The sequence below is a fragment of the Carassius auratus genome, chromosome 18, assembly GCF_003368295.1.
Source record: "Carassius auratus strain Wakin chromosome 18, ASM336829v1, whole genome shotgun sequence".
Lineage (NCBI taxonomy): Eukaryota > Metazoa > Chordata > Actinopteri > Cypriniformes > Cyprinidae > Carassius > Carassius auratus.
This window is the reverse complement of record NC_039260.1, coordinates 3,723,093-3,743,038: the sequence shown is the minus strand read 5'-3', so window position 1 is coordinate 3,743,038 and position 19,946 is coordinate 3,723,093. Positions and strand designations below refer to the sequence as shown.

Sequence of the window (19,946 nt, the reverse complement as noted above, 5' to 3'; positions counted from 1 at the left end):
ATGTGCTAAAATGCTAGTCTAGGTAGACTTGGTTCACTTGGTTTTGGAATGGAGCTTATTTCTTATATTGTAGCAACAGCACAATTACTGCATCTGCTACTTTTATGAAACACCGTTATTTCAAGTTATTTAGATTGAAAGACCTGACACAACAGACAGGCTTGTTTAACAGAATTGACCTGTTTAATCAGCCCCATCCACAATTAAAGGAAAGGTGTACTCTGAATGTCGAATTCCAAAGGAAAAGCTGGGAGCTTTGGTTCCTGTGAAAGTAACCTGTGGAGAAAGACAAAGAGAAGCATTTTAGTACTAATTCTTGTTATTTAAATAGTATTTTTTTAAAGATTCTTTGATTAACAGAAAGTTCAAAAGAACAGCATTTATTGGAAACAAAGTCATGTATGATAATGTTATAAATGAATAATATAGTATAAGTATAAAACAGTATTGTATATGTTAGCCTATGTACAGACCCTTTCCGGATGGTGGGCCCCAGGTCCTGGTTTCTTTGTAGTGTCTCCAGGTGAGAAGTTGCGTCCAGTCATGCTGTACTCAGGGGACTTGCGTTTGTACACCCCTGAATTCACCACTTGGTAGGTCCCTGGGCCTGGAGTCTGAGAAAATGAATGTTATCATCTTTGCAAACCAGAGGTAAATACTGTGAAATGATGTGTCCACACCTTCCGTAGATCTTCATAGAAGCTGCCGATTTCGCTACGACCGCCAAAGAAGACATTTGGGGCAGACGCTTTATTCACAACTCTTGGCCCTAATACTGGGGGAAGCATGTATGCAGCCGGACCTGGAGACAAGATAATGCATGATATTCACAGGAAATGCACCTGTTCCATAATCTGTTGCTGTGTGGAAATCTACCTGGTGTTTGGTCATTACGAAACAGTTTAGTCCTTGCAGACAGAGAGAACGCAGGGGCAGAGTGAAAGGTGGTTTTTATTGCATTTTCAGGGGAGTAACTGCCTGAAAGAAAAATCAAAAGCCAGTTTAATCTGTTCTACACTCACAGAGAAAAGGTACAATACTGTCACTAGGTTGTTCTAAGGTGCAAAAAGTACATCTTTTTACCCCTAAATGCTACATATTAGTACCTTTAGAAAGTGTGCCACCCCAGTGACAGTTTTGTACCTTTTCTTATAAGAGTGAACCTTGTTGTACACCTACAAAGCCTGTGAGTTTATGTTGTGTAAAAGACCTGGGCCAGGGGTTTTAAAGGGCTGAATATCCTTCGGTCGGCCGTAGACGGAGTACGCAGGGGTTCCATCCCGACCCACCCTGGTGATGTTGGAGGGAACGAGGTATCCAGGACCTGGGGAAGAGTTGGCGTGTGAGTCACGATGACGTGTGCCGAAGCTAAACGCTGGGCCTTGCTGCATCCGCGGGTCATGGTTGTTCATTCCTGTGTAGGGCAAAGAAATCGCTCAAATTCATGGAAGGGCAATAGCTTCTCAATTTTTTTAATAACATTTAGAAATTAGTGTTGGTCTTTCGAATCTCAGTTTTTACATCACTTTTTAGCTCCTGATTTACTGGTTGTATTTGCTGTAATTTATGTGTTTATGTTTGTTCAGTACCTACTTAATATTTTTTTGTTACAAATTTGTACCCAGAAGTGAGCTGAACTTTCTTTTTGAGAATATCATCAGTTGTAAAATATAAAAAAAAAAAATGGTTTTAGAAACATTATCTCTTAGGTTAGATTGTGGATTAGGTTATCGCATTTGTAACTAACTGTACCCATTTCTATGTGTATGTGTGTGTGTGTGTGTGTGTGTGTGTGTACCAGTTGCCCCTGGCAGAGAATATGTTGGCCCTGGACTGTTGTACATTGCAGCAATGGGGCCCCTGGGCCTGTGGGGCTTCCAAGGACCAACCCATACTTCCACAGGCATGATGTCTGTTGAAAAAAAAGAATTACTAAAACTACTTGACTTGTAAACAGATAAATAAATAAGTACTTGTGTTAAATAATAGTGTTAAATACTTTCAGTTTGAAGTAGTTTGAAATGTAACATAGTTTTATAGATTAAAGTTTGAATGTTTTCAATGCAATGCAGTCTATCAGAAAAACATTACCTGGGCTGGTTGCTAGCATATATATATACATACATAGATGCCTAATTAGCTATACTGTAACTTTCAACTTGACGTCACCATAATATTCACTGTATATTCGAATTATGGCACAATCCTGCACAGAACGGCTCAAGAGCTCCGTGAGAATGTACAGTATGGTGAATGACGTCAAGTTGACCGTTAAGACAAGTCATGTTACTTGGTGGCCATCTTTGAAATGCCTCTCGGGCATGCAAGTGCAACTCCTATCGCTTTGAATTTGGAAACATCAAATTCTCAAAAAAATTTAAATTAAATTAAATTAAATTAATGCAATTTAACATTTATCTATCATGTGTTCCCCAATTACTAACATGTTTCTAGCATGATTGGCATGTTGCTAAAATGATTAGCATGTTACTAGAATGATTAGCTTGCTGTTATAATGTTTTTTATGTGATTTAAAATTGGAAATTAAAAATAATCCAGCTAAAAACAAGTTAAAACCATCTGATTCAATAAAAAACAGCTAGAGACCAGTTAAAATCAGTTGATATCAGCAGATTTAGCAAAAATCCAGCTTCAAACCAGTTAAAAGCAGCTAAAACCAGTCAAAAACCTTTTTTAAAACCAGCCTATGCTAGTTGTCTAGTTTTAGCTGGTTTAAGTTTTTAAAGAGTAGCTGTTTTAAACTTGGTTGGTGTTTTAGCAGGTCTCCCATCTAAGACCAGTCTGACCAGCTAAAAATCTGCCAAAACCACTTTAAAACCAGCCTGGAAGCAACCAACCAGACAGACAGACAGACAGATAGAAGGGAAGTTCGAGTTAGCCTAATGGGCTTCAGTGTGTTTAGATTTAAATTTTTGACAGTTGAAGTTTTAATAGCCTTGGCTCATTTGAACAAATGTAAGTTTATGGGACTTTTTAAGATTTTTAAACTTCAGTTTTGAGAGAAACGTAATTCCGGTCAGTCTGAAAATAAAATATCTACCCAAGTCTGAATGGCTTACAAGCTCTAGGAGGAGTAGCATTCAGAAATATAGTATGAGAATAAGAAGAAGAAGAAGAAGAAGAAGAAGAAGCTTAAATAATTTGGCTTTTTCAAGTCAATACTTAATAACAACACATGAATGTTAGCATTGTATGATGCAAAGTAGCCTTCACTATAGTGTTATAGTTTTCTGGAAGTGATGATAGATAAGTTACTAGCCTATCTAACGTTAACACATTGACACTTTTTGTCAGTGTAGGCTTATGCAAAATATTTAATTTAGTCCAATTACATTTAATTTAGTTTAAATTAAATTTGCATACCGCTCCATAACTGATCACTGTAACAAAAATCATAAAAGTAAACAGATGACGAAGTAAAAATAGCAACTTACCTTACGTGCAAGATATTTAAAAATATATATATATACCGTCGATCTCCAGACTGTCGATCTCCAGGCGAGTTTAAAAATTAATATATTATAGATAGATAGTAGTAACGTTAGATAACTTAAAACGACAAAACGATACAGTTACAATACAGTATCTGCACAAAAACGATGTTATTTACATAGAAAGGTAAAATAAAAAAAAGTTATAAATGTAGCTCGCGAAGAGCTCTAATAAAACTCTCAGCTGCAGCGAGTTTTTTTTTATTGTTTATAACGTTAATTGTTTACTTTTAATCTCTAGGGCGCCGTCGCCATGGTGATTATTTGATGTCATTTTTGAGTGACATTCCAGTGGTTCTACATGAGAATCCACAGTAATCTGTGCGGTTTTATTAATTAAAGACAAATTAAGCTATAACCAAATTCAACAAGTGCTCTCCTTAGAGATATTTTAAATGTTAATTTAATACACACTACAAGTTTAAAATTATAAAACACATTATTCGATATTTCAATGGAACGTCCATTACAGGCCACTAAAAACAAAACAAAAAAAAATTATTTGGACACTTAAGACACACAAAAACAAACAAAAAAATGTGTATATCATTTCACTGGATAAAACAAAATCTAAATTAAATAATTAAACAATAAGTCAAAAAAATTATATATTAAAATTAGTTATTATATTAACATTAGTTTAGAAAGGAGAGAGAAAATACATCAGAGGCAAAAACAACATTGTTTTTTATTATGATTTACTTTATATATATTTTTTTTATTTTTTCTCCTTGATTTTTGTATTTTGTCTTGGTTTTGTTAAATATTGTTTTAGCCTACTATATATTATGTGATGTGTCACTTTCAAAGTAAATATGTAAATGAATAAAGAAATGAGTTTTTACAGCATTTCACAAAGATATGTTTACATTTATACTTCAGCACTCTTTTAAAAAAGTCAAAACAATACCACTCAGTTTAATTTTTTATTAACTAGCACAAAAACAATCATATAGTTTTATACGTGAAAAAAAAAATATGTTATAATAATGTGGCTGTACAGACTGGAACAGAAATCAATAACTTGATTAGTCATTCATTTATTCAAACAATGGTTCTTTATATAAATATCTTTGCTGGTTTCATTAGTTGAAGCACTGCTCCTAACACTGTGATGGTGTTGTAGTGTTTGGGTGGAGGTTGTAAAGGTACTGCTCTTTCATTGTAGCTCTGAGAACCCGTAACAAGATGTTGTGTCTCTCCATGTCCTCTGGAGGGCGCTGTTCAAATACAAAATCATGCAAAAGTGAATTTAAAATGCTTCTCTATTTATTTGGGAAAATTAGCACATGTATACACACAAACGTACTCTTGTTAAAGCTCGAATGAGTCTCTGTAGTATAGCATGTTCAAACTGAGGACATCGGAACGCCACTTGACCCACACAGTCCAGCAGACAGCAGATGGTGTGCCGCTGATACTAAAACAAGAAGACATATAACCACATGAAGCTGAGCATTGTTGAACAGCCTGTAAGTACTTCAAAATGTCATGTTTAATTCAGTATATTACTTGCTTTTACTTTATTTGTGAAATGTTCTAGCAATTTCTGAGTATGAATAGTTTCTGTACCAATTTTTTGTGATTTAAAATATGCCTTGTTTGTATGACACACACAGAGAAATGTTTAACAGACATGTAACCAATTGTTTTACTTTTTAAACCACCATTTCTGTGTTTTTATGCTTAAATGTATTCCCAAACTGTACATAATACAGTTCAAACTGTTTGTTCTGTCACAATCTGAGTTCAGACTTTCACCTTTTGCAGTGAAATATTGTGCAGGTTTTGTGCAGGCCGGGTTGAGGTCAGCCTCTCTACGTCATCTTTACTGAGAACAGGATCCTGTGATGATTAAGCACAACAGCTAAAACACTGCATACAAGGAGAACAACTCTCTTAAAACTATAGTTTTCATAAGCATGTTATGTCTGTGTCAGGCTTATTTCCAGAAAATATTACTGGCATCTTTTTTGCGCCATATAGTGTGACCTCTGACCTTTAATTTGTCCAGCCAGATCCATAACAGTGTGCTCAGGACTTCAGGATCTGTTTCCATGACAAGTGTAGCCCAGCCACATTCACTCAAGTTGAGCTCATCCTGAGGAGAATTAAAAACAGGGTAAAATCTCCTGTGTTAGCATGGTATTCACAGTTATAAAACAAAAGCTTTTGTCATGCAGACAGAATTATGTGTAGTGGTAAAGAGAATGCTAGATAATTATAAGAAAACGTATAAGCCAATATGGTTATCTGAGCGATTTTAAAGTAAAAAAAAAAAAATATATATATATATATATATATATATATATATATATATATATATATATATATATATATATATATATATATATATATATATATATAACCGAAACCAAGTCAAACATGCTTTACCTGCAAAACCGCTGCTTTTTTCAACACAGTGTCCAGTGGGGGGCGCTGTTGTGCCATTGCTTTAGCGACAGCTCTTGATAATGATGGCTGAACTGTTTTAGGATGCTCCAGCCTTAGCTTTAAAAAAACATCCACAACATTTGCACAAATAAGAGGTAACACATCATAAAAGTTCTCAAAATTCTTCAGGCAGTGAACTAAGATAGATATTTTATTTGGTCTCACACTGACCTCGATGTTTGAGCTGAACTTTAGGTAAACCTGAGGTTTCTTGGTTGTACATTTTGTCTTCTTGTTCACATTCTCATTTTGTGGGAGAAGAGCTGATGGTGGACTGGGGCTGTGTTTCCCTGTCATTTCCCTGTCCCTGCCATTGCACTGGTCTGTCATCTGGGTTTGAAGACTCTTTTGGGATTCTGTTGGGATTCTCCGATCTTGTGATGGGCCGATCGGTCCATTGTTTAATTTATGGAGTCCACCAGATTGAGGAAAGTAGTGTGAGAACATAAAATCCTTGCAGAAACAACAGGATTTAATTTGGCACTGTTATGCAGTTTCATAAACTTTCATAAAAAAATTATAAAATTGTATTTAAAAATAAACTAAATTATTATAATACATATATACATACATACGATGATAGATAGACAGATTTTAAGAATACATTTTAGAATTTATATATATATATATATATATATATATATATATATATATATATATATATATATTATGTGATATATACACTTATTAATATTAAACATATAACTTTATATTCAATATAAATAAAGGAGAAAGATAGATATATAAGATATATATATATATATATATATATATATAGTAATAAACAAAAAAAATTCAAAAATTATTTATATTAGTATTATATTAATTATATTAGTAAACGTTGAAATCAGTATTAACAAAGATTAATAAATGCTTTACAAGTATTTCCATTGTTAGTTAATGTGAATTAATGTAATTACCTCATTTAAAAAAATATGACCATTTATTTATATTTTCAAAAATGTAAAAATACAGCAAATTTGCTGACTGGCTCACCTCAGTAATAGTAATCTTTGTGAGATCTGACTCGCTGTAGCTTCGCTTGTTCAGAAGGACATCCCTCTTCCTCTCCAGGAACCCGAATGGCTTGTCCCAGGACTCACAGGAGTACGCTCTGCATGAGCCTCTCCTTTCCTTCAGAGCAGGCAGGTTTCTCTTCAGAAGTGTCACCTTCACTGTCTTCTTCAGGGCCGAGGTGTTCAGCCTCTTCTCCAGTTCTCTCTGGACCTCTGGAGGACTGGGAGCCCCCTGGGTGAGAGCGATCAGCATGCTGCAGAGGATGTGCAGGATCTTGGGCATGTGTTTGAGGGTTCGGGCCTCGTCCCCGTGCAGCAGAAGGGCCTGACGCAGGAGATACTGCCGGAGACTGAAGGAGGAACCGTGCCGCATATTCAGACACGGGTACTGAGCCAACTGAGAGCCCACCAGCCGGGCGAAATCAAACACCAGATTGATCTGTGATCGAGTCTGGATTGAGCAAGGCCTTCTGATCCGAACATAGTGGACAGCTTCACTAGCGCTGATTCGACAGGTGTAGACCAGATAGCATGCGATAAGAACACCTGTAGAGTAGGGTTGATATTAAGGACTTTACTCAAACAGAATATCATCTTCAAGTAATAATGCATGAGATGAAACTTGCCTGTCCTGCCCAGTCCAGCATGGCAATGAACAGCCACCTTTCCTTCCTGCACAGCGAAGGCCAAAACCTTCACGGCATCCAGCATCCCCTCCAGAGACGACACTCCAAAATCACACATCCCAAAATTATAGAAGTAAACTGTCAGACAAGAAGGAACATAATTCATAATTTAATTTACTTGGTGAATCTCAAATATTCAGGTTATATTTTATACCAGCATTAATAGAAAAGTATTGTTTTTACTGCATATGTTTTAGCAAATAAATGTAGACTTTGTTCAAATAGGAATCTTCTCTTAAAACCATTTAAAAAAGTCTCACCAACATCAAACTTTTTAACAGTAGTGTTAATATTTTTTTATTTATTTAAAATTCAATCATTACAAAATAGTTGTATAATTGATATATGTGTGTGTGTAGTATATATAGGTAGCCTAATGAGATTTGGGAGTGGCACAATGCAAATATCTGTTTAGGGTGTAATATGAACCAGATATGTAGCAAGAGAATCATACTAATAGTTCTATGAAAGTTCCATGAAAGTGTATGACTTTGGCTCACTTTGGCTTTCCATAAAGATCTGAGGTGAATATGTGAACCCACTGCCAGGGTCCAGAGGAGGGCCGCAGTGAGCATGTTCCCCTGGGAGCTGCATATTAATGATGGATTTAATGTTGAACCTGTAAGCAAATACACAAGCATACACACACATTGTCCCTTATCAATCAGAACCACTCCTCTGCAGAGTAGAGGTATATTTAAGTAAATATCTTTAAAAGACTGTATTAAATAACACTCACTGTTTGAACTGCTCTATGATGCAGTATCTCTTAATGAGACATGTAGAAGGTCGTGCCATTGCAATAATGTCATCGGTAACCCTAAATACAAAAAACACAGTGAATATTTACAAGGGTGTTTTTGTAAGCCATAGAAAGAGGAAAAACATTATATTGTACAATTTCTCACTCTTGCATTCAGTTCAGTTCGTACGGGTTTGATGTCCGTGGTTCTTCTCACATATAAATATTCCTATTTGTTTGGTTTGTCTCTTCTAACACTAAGGCTATGTCCACATTAATCTGGATAAATTTGAGAACACAATGTTTTTCTTGAGCATTGGCCTTTAGTTGTTTCCGTGTGGACTAAAGAGCTTTTTGAAGACGCTCTCTTTTCATGTTGCAGCTGTGTTAGCTAGATTAATGTAGCCTTTTCATTCAGACAATAGAAACACTATAGGCCTCACCAGCTGGAGAAGACACCTTTAATGGCCTGTTGGCTTATGCTCCAGCTCGCTGGACCTTCATATCGACAGTCTTTTCCCCCACAGGTGATAAGACAGATGATCTTCGAAGGAATAGCCTTCACCAGACTCTCCCTGGCCTGAGAATATGATGGTCTGGGCACTGGAACCTGCGGCGTCATGGAGGACTGGAGAGGACAGAACAGAAACTAACCACAAATCACTGGTTCTATATGCACTATATGTGGATGTGCTGTGCATTGGGAAATCAGCTGAGGAATACTATAGACAGAAATATGGTAAAGAGACAGAAAACATGCAATCAGTGACAGAAGAGTCAAATTTCACCTGCCGCATACTAACATGACAAGAAATGAATCAAATATTAGGAGAGCAGTCAAGCTAACACACCATAATTATTAATCACTCTGTCGCCAACATGTCACTTGACCTACATTTTAAGCCTGTAGATATATCTACTGCTCTGTATTTTTCTTTAGGTCAATTGATAATTCTCCCAGACTTACCCATGTGGCTCCATACCCCAAGAAAGGGTTTTATGTAAAATGTGTAGATTTCAGGATAAACTTGTAGCGAGAATCTAACATGGCTATGCTGCATACAGAAACATGTTCATGTCTCAAGCTGTCCCAGAGATTGGTCTAATCCTTATTAAGTGTCATAAACACATTAGTGGATAGATTGACGATTCATATAAGCCTAATTATATAACATGTTCTGGTTCCGGCAGTCAGTACATACAGTACAGTAATAACAATTACAAACATTCTAGAAAGATGTTTCTCATGTGTATTTTAATCAATTAAAGTTTGAATTTCAAAGTGAAATGGAATAATTTAAATTAGTAAATTATAAGTACTGTAATTGTATAGTTTGTATTACTTTTCATTTCTCTGAATGAAAATCTTAGAATTAATGTATCTATTGACATTTTATTTATTGACAGTATTTTTCATTATATTTAAGAAATTCATCAGTGTTGTTACAAACTAAAACTTAAATAATTAATAATTAATTATTTAAAGCTATAGAAAAAACCTAATAAAAATGATAAAGCATATTAAATTACAAAAACTGGAACATTTCTAAAATGTTTACATTTTCACCAAAATCTTCAAAACGGGGCCAACATGAGATAGAGTTTGTGAAACAGATTGGATCTATCAGCAAAACACACTCTCTCTTTCTCTCTCTCTCTCTCTCTCTCTCTCTCTCACAAACACATACACACACACACACATGTATAAATATATCTATATTATTTATTTATTTATGAAGGGAGTTCTACTTGTAGCTCATTAGACAGTGAAACATTCATATAATTTTTTTTGGTTACAATTAATCAACATTGTTTTATCTAAAGAGTTCACTTCTTCCTAATGATCCCATATGCTACATAACCAAGTTGTTACTGTATATTCTAAAATAGTAGGCTATAAGAGACCATCTCAGATCAGGTCCAAGAAAATAAAATTTTTTGGTAGATGATCTGAGATACTTTCATATAGTAACTTATATTTAACAGCACTGTTAAAGTAGCTAAAACAAAGTTACAGCAGTGGGTCATACTGTGTACCGTAAGACATGAACCAGTGGATTAACTTACCACAAAAGTTTTGGCTGAGAACCCGACACTCTTAAAAATAAAGGTTCCAAAAAAGGGTTTTGCAACAACAGAGAGGCCCAAACTAAACTAATGACCTTTGATTTGGCCCAAAATGCCATATCAAAAGAAGGGTGGGGATGACATATTATTTAAGCATATTTTAATAATGTATTAATTTGTTTTTAAATTTGTTTTCTTTTATTTACAAATTAAAATGTTGAGAATGAAAGTGAATTTGATTTCAAAAAAATACATAGGCTATATATTTTAATTTTCCATTTTTTTTATGATATAGTTGAACATAATGCAGCATTTACTTTCAGAAACATCTGACAGTCCTCAATCCAGTTAGATTTTTGGCCATTTGTAGTAAAATAGTAATAATTGTGAAGAGCTTTCATGAATGTTCATGGTTCTTTATTGAACCATACAGAGAACCTGTCAATAAAGTTCCTTTGTTTTTAAGAGTGCATCTTCCTGTCAGGTCTTTACTACAAATACGCCTGAATTGCAAAAATGCATTTACCCCCCTTTATGCATATATATGCAAAACACATTAAATGTAATTTATTTACATAGTAGAAATGTCCATCTTTGTATATCAAGACTGCTATAAGAAACAGTCAGTCATACATTCAGACAGCTGGATGGAAAAATCCATATTCCAACCATCCGGTCATCCCATCTCAAAGTGTATATCATTCTTATCTTCATAGTTTGACAAACTGACACTGCAATGCAGAGCCATTCTGAAACAAAATGATGACACTACTGCTGAACAGTAAGAATGCCACTGAAGAGCAAGAATTTTGCAAGGTCCATCAATCTCCTCAAACATGTTAATGTTCATGAAGATGAAGATACTTGGTGTGGGAGGTGCTTTGGGTAGTCTTTTCGACTGGTTGAGAATGAATCCTCAACAGTGGATCTAGCCTGCTATCTGTCTGTCCTTGGAAACAGACTACAGATCCATACGTCATCATCGTCGTCATCATCGTCGTCATCATCATCGTCATCACTCTCCTCAGACAAAATCTGTTTATGGAGGATAAGAATTATTTAAATGTAGCATGTTCCACAATACTGAACATTACAATGATTTCATTAAGTGTTTTTAAACTGTTTATGACTCTCTCTTTCTCACTCTCATTCTCATTCTCTATCTCTGTGTTTGTGTGTGTGTGTGTGTGTGTGTGTGTGTGTGTGTGTGTACACTTATTTATGTTACATTGTAAGGGTAGTTAAAACCTGAAATTTCTGACATTGTGTGGACCAGCCTGTGGTTTTAAAAATTATTTAAAAAAATAAAATAAATTATGTTTATCTGAAAGTGTAACAATGCAAACAGATTTTTTGCAAGGGGTAGATTTTGGGTTAGGGTTGGGTTAGTGGATAGGAAATATTGTTTGGTCAGTATAAAAGTAGTTTGGTCTGAAAGGAATTAAATTATTTCCTTACGAAATTAACTCCCCAAGTCAAAACTCAGGAGCTCACAGAAAACAGATACCATTCTGCCATGCAATAAAACAATAAAACTGATCTGGAAAAGAGATCTTCAAGGAGTGCAAAAAACACCTATTTACGACCTCCTTTCTCCCTCTCCTCTCCCCTCCTTGTCTCTGACTCTCACTCTTCTCCTCCAAAAGCAAGAATATCCATATGCCATGTTATATCTTGTGAAAATGTAGTTTTTTTCCACTTCATGTTTAGTATCATTTTAAAGGTCTCTGTGAGATTGGTAAAATGGTCTCTATTTCACAATAGTCATTTATATTATGAGAAAGATCAAGAACTTTTGTAGAATTGTGTTCCGCTGATAAGGAGGTGTGTTCCCCTTTAGGGGTCTTTGAGAATGTTTAACTCCAACCAGCTTTGACCCTTATGTGACCGCGGGAACCTATTGAACCAAAATTACCGTTGTGTTTTTACATCTGATTTGAAGATTTCTTTGTTGTCTGGTCTGAGTATTTAAGGGGAGTGACAAAACAGTACGGGGCGATTCTGTAGTCAGATCAGCCCATAGTGTGGAGTGTATCTCATATGCTCCATACTATGTATCTTTCTGAAGTCAGGTATATTATTATTTACTCAAAACTGTAATTGTGTTGAACACATTGTGCCCATAGAGCACATTGTATAGTTGTTTGTGTTACCTGTGCACATTGCCTAGTTAAGTTTATTCTCTAAAACACCTGAGTGCTCTGCTATACATTTTAGAACATGTGTCTTAAATTAGAAATATCTGTTACACGTGTGACTACGTCAAATTTGTTTGTCTCCTGCGTGGATCACATGGTCGTCGCCCATATGACTACAGTGTCTGTGATTCGCAATTGCACTATCCTTTTTAAATTGGCTTCTAATTGTTTCATTACGTAATTGACATGATACAATTATATCTGACTAACAATAAAAATGTTACATTTGATTTATCCTAAATTCGTCTGAAATCATTATGACTAGTAAACTGTGAGGAGGCTTTTGTTACCGCAAAGTTACAGCCAGGGTAGGTCAAAATGAAGGCCATAAGCAAGCAGTAGGCGGCAGGCAATACATGTATTAGTCTACCTATACCTCTGACTAGCATCAGAATGGTGATCGTAAAATCCACGTGAAGCTAGCGTGAGACTTAAAAGAGACATTAGGTCCCCAGTGAACGGATAATTGAAAGTGTAGTGAGATCTGGAATAATCAAATATCAAAACTGATACATAGTCAACCTTTGTGATCAGTTTTTAAATAGAAACATTGTCTAAAATTAATGATCACATGAAATTGGAGTCAGATTGAGCATGAAGCTAGACTAGGATTTAAACTAAATCCTGATAAATTCATAAGTTCAGGCCGCTTGATTCTACTATTTGGACACACAGCTACATTTAGAAAGAAACTATGTGAGCATAAAGGATGTGAGCATTTACAGATTATTCCACCTAAATCCTGAGGAGACACATGCTCTTGAATGATGGAGGGTGAACAGAAAACATTAGACTGAAAATGTAAAAGAAAACAACGCCCTACAGATGCCATGCCCTGATGCTCATTGAAAATATCCAGTCATTCCTGCAAGACCTGTTTAGTGAGTACATTTAAAAAAATATTTTAACTGCAGTGACACTTCCGTATCTATCAATCACTAACCCAAAATCACATAAAATAGTGAATTGAAATGGTTGCTGAAATGGAAAGGTTACTGAAAATGTTAGGTTTAGGGGTTTTCCTAACTTGCTTTTTTTTTTTTTTTTTTTTTTTTTGTCAGCTGGGCACCGGACAATCCAAACCAATGCAATGCAAAAGGCATCAGCCAAAAGTTTCACAAAATATGTATATATACATATTATAAAATATATAATATTATGTATATTTGTAATATACCATTATTCATGAGTCAACAATGTGTTAAGGAGGTTTTTGGTTCTTGGTTCATTATATTCATTGGTACAATTTATGTCATTTTAATTTATTTATTTATTTTTGGTTCTTTACTTTGTATCGTATTTTTCACATGAGATGACGTTACAAATCATTTCAAAGATAATTTATTGAATTATGTTTTCACATAAAAATGCACTCACAAGTCACTGAAAACATTCATACTTACCAATGAATCCACTGGTGTGCAATGATAAAAAGCAATATAAAGTTCGAATTTTCTTGAAGGAAATAATTTAAGAAAGCTTACCATGCTTATGGTTGTTGAAATGTCAGTGCAGTCTCAGGCAGGGAGAAATGGATCTTCACATACTCTTCATTTCTACCTCATTTATAATCTTCCCAGGAAATGCATTTGCATTTGCAATGCATAATGCATTTGGTGACCTGAAGCAGCCAATCCAGAGCAGGTACATAAAATCAGATGTTTATACAGAAACAAATGTGAAAGTAAAACTTTGCTTGTGATTTCAGAAGTCTAAATCATATTATTATTATACTACTATAATTCAGCCAGAAAAATTGCATTTTATTTTTCATTGTGCTTGTTACACGTGTTATGTAGGCTACTTACTGTAGTAATGTAGTATAAATATATACAACTAGCCCTAAACCAAACTCTAATCCTAAACTTAACTATAGTAAGTATGCTGATACTTATATAATAAACTGTAACAAGGACACCTTGAAGTGTAACCCAAAAATATAAGCCAGATTATAATTAAAGGTAAGCAAAGATACTCTTGTTAATAGGGTAAACAATGCCATATGAGGAAGTTTAGATCATGGTTGACCTCCTGCTTAAGGAGAGTAATGTCAAATCTGTGTAATGATTTTAATTGTTTTGATATCAATATTAAGCAATACTTCATATATAGCTTTTTTAGATGTAAACTTTCTTTTACCACTGATTGCATTTTTCTTTGCATTTATCCAGTGGCCTACTAAAATAAGTGCTAAGGATAATAAATAAATAAATAATTGGTTTAAATAAATAAATATAAAAAACACAGGACAATACTTTTTCGTAGCAGATTTTGCCATTTTCATTTTATTTTATTTTTTATGGCTTTTTGTTTTATCATATGAGCCCTGGACAGACCAAGCAATGCAGAAACTGAAGGTATTGCAAAAAGTACACTTCTTCAAATGTTTTACATTTGTTGCTATATTCATGAGTCAGCAGTGTATTAAAGAGGTGTCTTGGTTCTCTTTAGAATCAGATGCATTGACACCTTTTTTTCTGGTTGGTTCCATTTTGTAGACTTTGTAGTAGACTTCAGAGTTTTAAGGCTTCACATGAGATAGGTCAGACTTTAAGGGAAGTGCTAGGCTTCACGTAAGGTGTCAGTCATAATGCAAAGTGTTAGGTGCTTTGTAGCATTAGGGCATTTGCCTTTGCACATCTGGAGACCAACGCAAAACAAAGATAAAAACTAATGCAAATGAGATTCTGCTCTGTATAGCGCTGGTCCAGATGACCCCACCCCAGGCAGCAAGGATTTACATAAACTCCACCTACTTCATGATGCTAGAACAAAAAACACAACCATTCAAGTGACTGAAAACACTTCTTGAAAACTTTGAGGAAATACATTTTTGTATTTTGTTGATCTGTCAGCAGAAGGCTCTGGAAAGGACATATCAGTGTAGCTCTCTGTAAGGTCTGATCTGTGAACAGATGTTGCCCTTGTTTCCTGATGTTTTGCATTCTTAGTAAATTCCAGATCTTCTGTTGGCCCATCCCATTTGGACTAAAACTCAAAGTCCAATTCAAAAGGAGATATTTTTTATTTAACAGAAATCAGTTTTCAAAAACTACAACATACGACTTGTTTGGACTACAACGCATATTTTCTGTGATTTGTGATATTGGGGACTTTTCAGGCTTCACATGAGATAGTTCAGACTTTAAGGGAAGTGCTAGGCGTCAGTCATAATGCAAAGTGTTAGGTGCTTTGTAGCATTATGGCATTTGCCTTTGCACATCTGGAGACCAATGCAAAACAAAGATGAAAACTAATGCAAATGAGATTGCATAAATCACAGTCAAATTGATTTGATGTTGACAAAATATTTAAGCTGAAGCGCGTAGCTGGCGGCTATGGTAAGGGGCATAACATTTCCCAACCAGGCACCAAGTGGAGCAAATCACAACACACACTGGCCCAGCTAACCAGTGACAACACACACTGGCAAAGCTAACCAATCACAACACACACTGGCCAAACTAACCAATCACAACACACACTGGCCCAGCTGGCCCAGCTAACCAGTGACAACACACACTGGCAAAACTAACCAATCTCAACACACACTGGCCAAACTAACCAATCACAACACACACTGGCCCAGCTGGCCCAGCTAACCAGTGAAAACAGACACTGGCCCAGCTAACCAATCACAACACACACTGGACAAACTAACCAATCACAACACACAACTGGCCAAACTAACTAATCACAACACACACTGGCCCAGCCAACCAATCACAACACACAATGGCCAAACTAACTAATCACAACACACACTGGCCCAGCCAACCAATCACAACACACAATGGCCAAACTAACCAATCACAACACCCACTGGCCCAGCTAACCAATCACAACACACAATGGCCAAACTAACTAATAACAACACACACTGGCCCAGCTAACCAATCACAACACACACTGGCCAAACTAACCAATCACAACACACACTGGCCCAGCTGGCCCAGCTAACCAGTGACAACACACACTGGCAAAATTAACCAATCTCAACACACACTGGCCAAACTAACCAATCACAACACACACTGGCCAAACTAACCAATCACAACACCCACTGGCCCAGCTAACCAATCACAACACACAATGGCCAAACTAACTAATAACAATACACACTGGCCCAGCTAACCAATCACAACACACACTGGCCCAGCTAACCAATCACAACACACACTGGCCCAGCTAACCAATCACAACACACACTGGCCAAACTAACCAATCACAACACACACTGGCCCAGCTAGCCAATCACAACACACATTGGACCAGCTAACCAATCACAACACACACTGGCCAAACTAACCAATCACAACACACATTGGCCCAGCTAACCAATCACAACACACACTGGCCCAGCTAACCAATCACAACACACACTGGCCCAGCTAACCAACCACAACACACACATTCCACAGCATCTCACACAGAGAAAACACCATAATAGACCTGTTAAGATGATTCCGGTTTTTGGGTTTCACACTGACAAACCACCAAAATAATGCCCTTGTTTCCTGATGTTTTGCATTCTTAGTAAATTCCAGATCTTCTGTTGGCCCATCCCACTGGCCGCCCTTTAAACATTCACTAAAAATGTATATCAGTCAACCTTTTCTTTGCTAATATAACATATTTTATTCTGACCAATTACTTTGCATCTCTTTCCAGGTTCAGAACAAAAACAGAACAGAAATTGTGGTAATGCTTTTTCACTTTTTCAACTTTAGTGAGTTTGTAATGATGCTGTTTGAGCATAAAAAAGACCCGCATAGTTACAAAACTCAAAGTCCACACTGTAAAACCAAACAGTGAAATTAATTAAATGAAATTAGTTAATTGCACTCAAATAATAATCAAAGTTAATTGGACTTAATTTAAATAAGTTTCGTAAACTCAAAATTTTGTTGTAGTAAGGTGAACTTAAAATGCCTGCATTTTCTAGTTTCCAGCATGCTTTGAATCAGAAAACAAGGAAAATAAATATAGAAATTAAGTGTTATTTTGTGTGTTTTTACACAAGATTAACATAGAGGGACACAAGTTAGTACTTAAATGTTGTGTTATATTAGAATTTACAAAGGTTTATGTTGTTGGTTTTGTAGTGTTACCGTTGTGGGAGCCTGTAGCTAGGCTGAGGGTGGACAGCAAAAGATAAAATTTGAGTGTATTTCCCACCTTATATGAGTTGAAAAATAGATAAAATTTTGAGTGAATTACTCCCTAATTATAAGTTGAGAAATATAATTATTTAAGATAACATTGAGATAATTTAAGGCAACTGGAAATGTAATTTAAAAAATGTAAAAATATCACTTTATATCTTTTTGTGTAATCTGTACAGTACAAAATATTTTTTGAGTTCTGTGCACTTATTAGGGTTTACAGTGCAATTCAATAGGAGATATTTTATTCAATAGAAATCAGTTTTCAAAAACTACAACATACGACTTGTTTGGACTACAACGCATATTTTCTGGGATTTGTGATATCACAAAGATAGACGAATGGGAGGAGACCTGGTTGAGCTGCAGTAGAGAAGACAACGAGAAATGCTAGTCTAGTTGGTTCACTTGGTTTTGGAATGGAGCTTATTTCTTATATTGTAGCAACAGCACAATTACTGCATCTACTACTTTTATGAAACACCGTTATTTCTAAGTTACTAACACTAAGTTATTTAGATAGAAAGACCTGACATGACAGACAGGCTTGTCAGGTTAACAGAATTGACCTGTTTAATCAGCCCCATCCACAATTAAAGGAAAAGTGTACTCCAAATCAGTAGCGGTTTTAGGCACGGGCGAACCGGGCAGCCGCCCGGGGCGTCATTTTTTCGTGACACATTGGGGGCGGCAGCACGAGCAGATAAACAAAAAATCCTCTGTGTCGCGAAGCGGTTTTTCATCATTTATATAATTTCACTGTGTGTGTAATTGGCAAATCGGCGCTCCCTCCAGCTGCCGGCGCCCCTGCTTGCTGAAAATGTACACTGAAAATGCACACAGAAGCTTTGTGTTGTGAGTGAAGTGTAAGGGGGTGGGGCGAGAGGCGCGTGCGACACTTCACCTCTGGGTCTCTCTCAAATGGCACGGACAGGGCGGGGGTGGACGGGGACGGGGGATCCACACTAGTAATATAATTAATAATAGGCTAAAGTCAGTCTCACACCTCGACTTTCTTCCAAATAACGCACATTTCATTCACAATGTTATAATACAGGCCTATAGTTCCTGCAAATGAAACTAGGTAATACAAAACGATTATGCGGTCATCAAGGTGAATTGGTTTAGTCTTGACTTCTGGTCCTGAGTGACAGTTGGGGGGATGGGAAATCTGTTGATTGTCGAGTGCCAAATAAACAGAGATGGAGAAGAAAAGATCAGAGCCATCAGGTGCCCAATTTCGAAAAAAAAAGAAAAGAAGAAAAGGAGAAACAAGCAAAAGATAAAGGTATGCAGATTGTCTCTGTATGATTACAGTATCCATTTCATGAATGAAGGGCTAATGTTAATTGGTGGTGGGTATAACTCTTTGTTAGCCTTTTTGCTATGATGCTGCTATTCTTATACAACAATTATTTGGTTTCAACTCAATCACGAGATCTAATTTATAATATTGTGCTTTGCAATAAAACTGTTACAAGTTCAGTTATCATTTCCATCATTTTTTTAACGTTAGGCCCTGTAAGTAACCAACAGCATTTTCAAATCTGTAGGTTAAAGACGAACATTTGCTATTTATTTGCTACACAGTATGCTAAGTATAGTTTCCTAAGAATAGTTTTACAAGTCATAACTGAAAGTGTGTCATGCGTATAATTTGAGGCAGTAACCTAATGGGTAATGGTACCTCCATGAAAGTTAGATTAATATACACATTTTGGCTGAAAAATACCCTGAAACCCAAAAAGTTTTTGGTGATTAAAAAATAAAATCCCATTGTTTTTGCCTATACATATAATTTAAAGTAATTTTATTTTTTAAACAACTGAGTCCCAGTGACCATAGCATAACATGAATAAAATATAATTTTTCAATATATTTATATATATTTATATACATATAAATGGGGGGGGGGGGTGCTCGAAAGGGGTCTCGCCCAGGGTGTATTTCAATGTAGAACCGCCACTGCTCCAAATGACAAATTCCAAAGGAGAAGCTGGGAGCTTAAAGCATTTTTGTACTAATTCTTGTTATTTAAATAGTTTTTTGGATATTGTGGATTCCATGATACATTTTTTCAATATAGTTTGATTAACAGAAAGTTCA

The 19,946-nt window shown here is 35.8% G+C and overlaps 2 protein-coding genes and 1 long non-coding RNA gene across 3 annotated transcripts; all 3 read right to left on the bottom strand.

Moving 5' to 3' along the window:
- Positions 1-161: 161 nt before the first annotated feature.
- LOC113118772 (outer dense fiber protein 3-B-like) lies at positions 162-3,486 on the bottom strand. Its single transcript, XM_026288188.1, has 7 exons — positions 3,456-3,486; positions 1,799-1,912; positions 1,211-1,414; positions 877-978; positions 681-802; positions 474-614; positions 162-276 (listed from the first exon to the last, which is right to left on the bottom strand). The coding sequence occupies exons 2-7, from the start codon at positions 1,905-1,907 to the stop codon at positions 184-186; spliced, it is 771 nt and encodes a 256-aa protein (XP_026143973.1). The 5' UTR covers positions 1,908-1,912; positions 3,456-3,486; the 3' UTR covers positions 162-183.
- A 1,069-nt stretch (positions 3,487-4,555) lies between these two features.
- Positions 4,556-9,516, bottom strand: LOC113118174 (protein tyrosine phosphatase domain-containing protein 1-like). Its single transcript, XM_026287129.1, has 12 exons — positions 9,378-9,516; positions 8,854-9,132; positions 8,408-8,488; positions 8,169-8,287; positions 7,609-7,746; positions 6,963-7,528; positions 6,138-6,419; positions 5,907-6,023; positions 5,512-5,613; positions 5,274-5,357; positions 4,822-4,932; positions 4,556-4,732 (listed from the first exon to the last, which is right to left on the bottom strand). The coding sequence occupies exons 2-12, from the start codon at positions 9,030-9,032 to the stop codon at positions 4,616-4,618; spliced, it is 1,896 nt and encodes a 631-aa protein (XP_026142914.1). The 5' UTR covers positions 9,033-9,132; positions 9,378-9,516; the 3' UTR covers positions 4,556-4,615.
- Positions 9,517-10,123: 607 nt separating this feature from the next.
- LOC113118771 (uncharacterized) lies at positions 10,124-14,217 on the bottom strand. The gene is made up of 2 exons (XR_003294370.1): positions 14,160-14,217; positions 10,124-11,512 (listed from the first exon to the last, which is right to left on the bottom strand). It is a non-coding gene; the product is annotated as an uncharacterized LOC113118771 (long non-coding RNA).
- Positions 14,218-19,946: the final 5,729 nt, after the last annotated feature.